Consider the following 6,255-nt stretch of genomic DNA (forward strand, 5'->3'; position numbering starts at 1 on the left):
CACCCAGGAGGGGAGAATGTAGGGCTGACAGGTGCTCCGTGCTTCAATCTCTCTCACATGCCCTACCACCATGTCATCCTTCATCGCTGCCTTACACACACACCTTACCTGAGCCTTCAACTCCTTCCCCTCCTGCCCTTTATTCCCCTCCCTTTAATCCACATTTTCCTCAGTTGGGCTCCAAGCTCCTGTTCTTTCCCACCCCTCTGCTCTAAGCATATGCATGTGTAATTTGTTGTCTTTTCAAAAATAGTTTGATCACCTTCTGAATTTCATTACATTCTTTCCCACACAGCTCCCCTCCCTCCCACCCCTCCCCAAAAGCATGTTTTTATTTCTGATGTCTGCCCAAGGGTGGATTTGGATTTACAGTGGCTGTGTGTTGCTCAAGTTCAATGACCACAACATTTGCCCTTAAGTCACATGGGTCCTGTGAGTTGTGGCTGGCTGTGAAGCCTCTTGTGCTCTCTGCCCATATGCAGTGTAATCAATTCAGTGTATTAGCTTTAGGAATGTTAAGCCTGAACTTAAATTGAGAGCCTTACTCTGTCTGATTTTCTGAATTTTGCTCCCCCAAAGGCTTAGGGGAGGAATGCATTCTCTACAGGGTAACTCACAAGCAAGTGAGACCATTCTGCCAGGCTTCCAGTTGAAACTAGACAAATTCAGATGGAAAGAATGATTTTTGACAGAGAGAGAAATTAACCGTTGGAACAATTTACCAAGGGTCGAAGGATTTTCCATCACTGACAATTTTCAAATCAAGATTGGCTGAAAAGACCTGCTCTAGAAATTATTCCTGCCTTATACAGGAGTTCAGAATAAATTATCACATGGTCCCTTCTGGCCTTAGAATCTATGAATAATAATTAGTCCATAAAAATGTTAAACATTACCACATACATAGTTAAGCAATCAAGTCAGGATATAGCAGTTAGTTGCATATAAACATCTTAATTCTGTACCCTTGTGCATAGGCTTTGACAAACTAATCACATGCTATTTATGTGTATATAAATCTCCCCATTGTGTTTTCCACTGAATGCATCCGATGAAGTGAGCTGTAGCTCACGAAAGCTTATGCTCAAATAAATTTGTTAGTCTCTAAGGTGCCACGAGTACTCCTTTTCTTTTTGTCAATCTAGTTCACCCAAATAAGAATTTTGACTATCAGCATTGATTAAGTTATACAGTAACAACATACCCACCAAATTTCTCTGACTGGCATTTTAAAGCTATACCTTGATACTGACCTTAGCAACATTCCCATCTATGTGCAATCGTTAGCGGTGTTATATGTACATGTGGAAAGTCTGAGGTTAGCAAGTCTGCCAAAAGATACACCTTTCCTGGCCAAATGTGGCTCTGCTGAGGCCTGCCTCAGTTTCACCTTAATTTGGTCTCCCTTTAAAAATGTCAACACAGGCCAGCTATTCAAAACATTTCCGCTTCTTAGGTACAATTTATTATATCTTTCAAAAGAAAAAAGATGATGATGTTGTGAGCTGTAGCTCACGAAAGCTCATGCTCAAATAAATTGGTTAGTCTCTAAGGTGCCACAAGTACTCCTTTTCTTTTTGCGAATACAGACTAACACGGCTGTTACTCTGAAACCTTTCAAAAGAAAGTCTTTCCAAAGAAAACTCAAACCTTCAAAGTCATCATCCCTGTTTCAACTGGGCCCAGTTCCTCTTCCTCTCTTTAATAATTAATTTCTTTCACCCCAGTCCCAACCTAGGCACAGCCTCTCCTCTCTGAGGGTCTGTCTTCCTGCTTTCCCAGCACCGCTTGCCTAAAGACTGGACTTCTCCACAGGCCTTCCCAGCTGGTGCTTTCCCTCTGCTGACTCAAGGCCCTGTGGTGCCCTCCTTAGTCTCTGAAGTTCAAACTTCTCAAAGGCAGCACTATATGGAAAAAAAATAAAGGGAGTTGTGACACTTGTCTCATGTCTGCTGGGCTCTTAAAGACAGAGAGGTGCATCAGAAAGTTCACCAAGACATCATGAATGCCTGGTAGGGGAGGAGGACTGTATGGGGTGTAGCATGGGAGGGCTCTATAAGGGATGTTACCGAGGTGGGGAGAGGGGGCTCTAAGGGGTGGTACTGGGGACTCCTAGGGGCCCTGCTGGCAGTGACACCAAGGCAGGAGTACCAGATACCGCCACGGGTGGAGGCATTCTAGCTGGGATGGGTGTAGCCCCTGGGTGGTTTCGAGGCTCGGTGGGGCCGTAGGAGACCAGGAGGGGACTGGGTGCGCTGCCGTGTGTGTGTGGGGGGGTGTTCTGATCCCAGAAACAGCACAGCGAAGTCGCACAGTCGCAGTGTGGCTCTGCGTGCCAGAAGATGATGCTCATCAAGGGAACTGTGAGTCAGGGGCTGGGGAGTGCCGTGCAAGTGAAGAGGGGCAAGCCTCCAACCCTGCTCCCCAGTGGGTGGAACAAGCCCCTGACCCCGCTCCCCAGTGGGAGCTTAAGGGCCGGATAAAAGTGGCTCACGGGCCAGAAGCAGCCCGCGGGCCATAGTTTTCCCACTCCTGTGCTAAACTATTTGGGGGTAAAATATCCAAAGGCGCACACATTAGCCGCTATTATACTGCTTGGATAATTCCTTTGTCCTGGGCCCAGGGTCATACAATCTTCTCCTCCGCACCACTTCAAGGCACTAAAATGTTATGCAACATTATCCTTTCCAGTTAATCCAACTGGAAAATAAGAACTGTTACAGGTACACTGTCTTGTTCATAGGTTTCAGAGTAGCAACCATGTTAGTCTGTAGCTGCAAAAAGAAAAGGAGGACTTGTGGCACCTTAGAGACTAACCAATTTATTTGAGCATAAGCTTTTGTGAGCTACAGCTCACTTCATCGGATACGTGTAGCTTTTGACACGGTCTCCCACAATATTCTTGCGAGCAGGTTAAAGAAGCATGGGCTGGATGAATGGACTATAAGGTGGATAGAAAGTTGGCTAGATTGTCGGGCTCAACAGGTAGTGATCAATGGCTCCATGTCTAGTTGGCAGCTGGTATCAAGTGGAGTGCCCCAAGGGTCGGTCCTCGGGCTGGTTTTGTTCAATGTCTTCATAAATGACCTGGAGGATGGTGTGGATTGTACCCTCAGCAAGTTTGCAGATGACACTAAACTGAAAGGAGAGGTAGATGTGCTGGAGGGTAGGGATCGGATACAGAGGGCCCTAGACAAATTGGAGGATTGGGCCAAAAGAAATCTGATGAGGTTCAACAAGCACAAGTGCAGAGTCCTGCAATTAGGACGGAAGAATCCCATGCACCGCTATAGACTAGGGACCGAATGGCTCAGCAGCAGTTCTGCAGAAAAGGACCTAGGGGTTACAGTGGAGGAGAAGCTGGATATGAGTCAACAGTGTGCCCTTGTTGCCAAGAAGGCCAATGCATTTTGGGATGTATAGGTAGGGGCATTGCCAGCAGATCGAGGGATGTGATCATTCCCCTCTATTCGACATTGGTGAGGCCTCATCTGGAGTACTGTGTCCAGTTTTGGGCCCCACACTACAAGAAGGATGTGAAAAAATTGGAAAGAGTCCAGCGGAGGGCAACAAAAATGATTAGGGGACTGGAACACATGACTTATGAGGAGAGGCTGAGGGAGCTGGGATTGTTTAGCCTGCAGAAGAGAAGAATGAGGGGGGATTTGATAGCTGCTTTCAACTACCTGAAAGGGGGTTCCAAAGAGGATGGCTCTAGACTGTTCTTAGTGGTAGCTGATGACAGAACAAGGAGTAATGGTCTCAAGTTGCAGTGGGGGAGATTTAGGTTGGATATTAGGAAAAACTTTTTCACTAGGAGGGTGGTGAAACACTGGAATGCGTTACCTAGGGAGGTGGTGGAATCTCCATCCTTAGATATTTTTAAGGTCAGGCTTGACAAAGCCCTGGCTGGGATGATTTAGTTGTGGATTGGTCCTGCTTTGAGCAGGGGGTTGGACTAGATGACCTCCTGAGATCCCTTCTACCCCTGATATTCTATGATTCTCTGAAATAAATTGGTTAGTCTCTAAGGTGCCACAAGAATCCTTTTCTGTCTTGTTCATAGTTGCTGTGCAGCTACCACCTTGCATTTCCAGTGTTTCTAATCTTTTTCAGGAGTCTTTTTTAACTGCCCAATAAAGTTCAATTTTTTTCACATACATGCTTTATTTTATTTTACAAAATGGAAATGATTTCTAATCGGTCTCATTTATCTGATAATTACTTCCTTATCTAATTATCTCAACAGCTGTTCAGAAGCTACTTACCATCCGCAGGCTCTTCTATGTTATCATGCCAAGACATTGGCTTCCTGGTGATAGTGTGAACTGGGGAGAAATGTGATGATGCAGGTGAGTTGGTATTATGGAATCAATATTACAGGCAGTTTCAGGTAAAGCACTAGCTCCCGCTATCCTGTCTTCTGCCAGCTCACTTAGGCTGTTAAGGAGAAGAGAGACTACAGATTGGAAAAGGAGCACTGGTTAATGTCGTCACAATTCCTGGGAACTGAAGGGAATCAGCTTTGGCACCATGGGACCCTGGCACTAGGTGTTTGTGAGCAGAGAGCAGAGTTCATCCACCGATTTGTCAGGTTCCTAAACTGTGACCTGCAGGCCGCTTGCTGGAAGAGCACAGAGTTCTGGCTGACTACATGGGGCTAGTTCCTCCTTGTTTCTAGCTGCTAAATAGCATTTAAACCCCAACACATATACAAATCCAAACATTACTTTCCCATGTCAGTATGGGCAGTGGGTATAAGAGGCTTGGGGAGACTAAGCCTCTCCAAACGGGGCAAGAAATGCCAGACACAGTGCACCTCCCCTTGGAGGAGCAGTGACCCACTGCCTTTGGAGCACTGCCTCTGGAAGCTCCAGAGAAGTGGGGGAGCCATTGGTGCTCTGACTATGACCCCACCCACATGCTGCCCCGAAGCCCCACTCCCATGGGGCCTCTTTGCCCTGAGGCCCTGCGCTCGCCCCCCTCTGCCCCCCCCCGCACCTGCTGCTTGCACCTCTCCATGGGAGGAGGTGGAGACGTGCGGGCGGGGCAGGAGGCAGGGCCACAGTCCAGGCACCCTCACACTTCTAGGGAGCTTCTGGCACTTGCACCCAGCCTCCCCAAACACAAGAGTCACGCACTACTTATGCATGTCAACAATTGCTGTAGTTGCCACAAGGATATTACATGACTGTGAATAGGAGGAAACTGGAGCCTGGCTAGCTGATAGGGAGGACCTTCTGTCTAGGGCCTCCATCCCATCTTGCCCCAGTTTTGTGACCCCAGGCCACCACTGCCAGTTCCAGACCTGCTCCCATATACCCCAATCTTAAACTGGCCACGTGGGCTGCCTCACAACTTCAAGTTATCCATACCCTGGGCCCTGTCTCTCGTGTCTGAGTGAGTCGGCCATGTTCACCAAGCACTGTCTACCCCAAGAGAGCAGACTGGCCCCCCCGACCCCCCGATCCACTTGGTGGAGTCAATCCCTTACTCTGTCATGGCCCTCCTACATGTTGCCCCGTTGCCTCCCCCCTCCCGTCTCGCCTCGTTTGAGGGGGTGGCCCCCTTGCCTCCCCCCTCCCGTCTCGCCTCGTTTGAGGGGGTGGCCCCCTTGCCTCCCCCCTCCCGTCTCGCCTCGTTTGAGGGGGTGGCCCCCTTGCCTCCCCCCTCCCGTCTCGCCTCGTTTGAGGGGGTGGCCCCCTTGCCTCCCCCCTCCCGTCTCGCCTCGTTTGAGGGGGTGGCCCCCTTGCCTCCCCCCTCCCGTCTCGCCTCGTTTGAGGGGGTGGCCCCCTTGCCTCCCCCCGTTCTCAAAGGGGATTTGTACTCCCCCATCCGGTCTCACTCTGTTTCAGCGGGTAGGCCGCTTTCTCCCGCCTCACCCCGTTTGAGGGGGTTGACCCCGTACTCCGTGTGCAGTTTCTGGCACCGTAGCTCCTTCCGGACGGTCTCGCAGAAAATCTGGTTTTGATGCACCAGGTCGGGCGGCTCCTTCTCGCGGCCCCGCGCCGCCATGGCCGGCCCCGCTCCCGGGAAGCTGGGAACGCGGCGCGGCGAATTCTCAGCGACTACGTTTGTTTCATTCTTGTTTCCTAGCAACGGCGCTTCGCCCCGATCCTTGGTCGGACGCAGAGGACTCGCTGATTAGTACGGTTCAGACCACGCCCCTGGATCAGCAAAGCCCCGCCCCCAGTCCCAATTGGCTCTCGAGTTAAAAGTCCCGTTGCTGATTGGCTATGTTCCCCGCCGGCATTT

General features: G+C 49.8%; 1 protein-coding gene across 1 annotated transcript in view; it reads right to left on the reverse strand.

The window, feature by feature from the left end:
• CFAP144 (cilia and flagella associated protein 144) overlaps positions 1–6,246 on the reverse strand; it is a 19,271-nt gene extending 13,025 nt beyond the window's left edge. Inside the window, exons 1-2 of the mRNA XM_073358057.1 lie at positions 5,883–6,246; positions 4,269–4,328 (exon numbers count right to left, since the gene is read on the reverse strand). Of these exons, the coding sequence (XP_073214158.1) occupies positions 4,269–4,328; positions 5,883–6,015 (193 nt within the window). The 5' untranslated portion in view covers positions 6,016–6,246. The remainder of the gene's footprint in view (positions 1–4,268; positions 4,329–5,882) is intronic.
• Positions 6,247–6,255: the final 9 nt, after the last annotated feature.

Source organism: Lepidochelys kempii, chromosome 8, assembly GCF_965140265.1.
Source record: "Lepidochelys kempii isolate rLepKem1 chromosome 8, rLepKem1.hap2, whole genome shotgun sequence".
NCBI classification, from domain to species: domain Eukaryota; kingdom Metazoa; phylum Chordata; order Testudines; family Cheloniidae; genus Lepidochelys; species Lepidochelys kempii.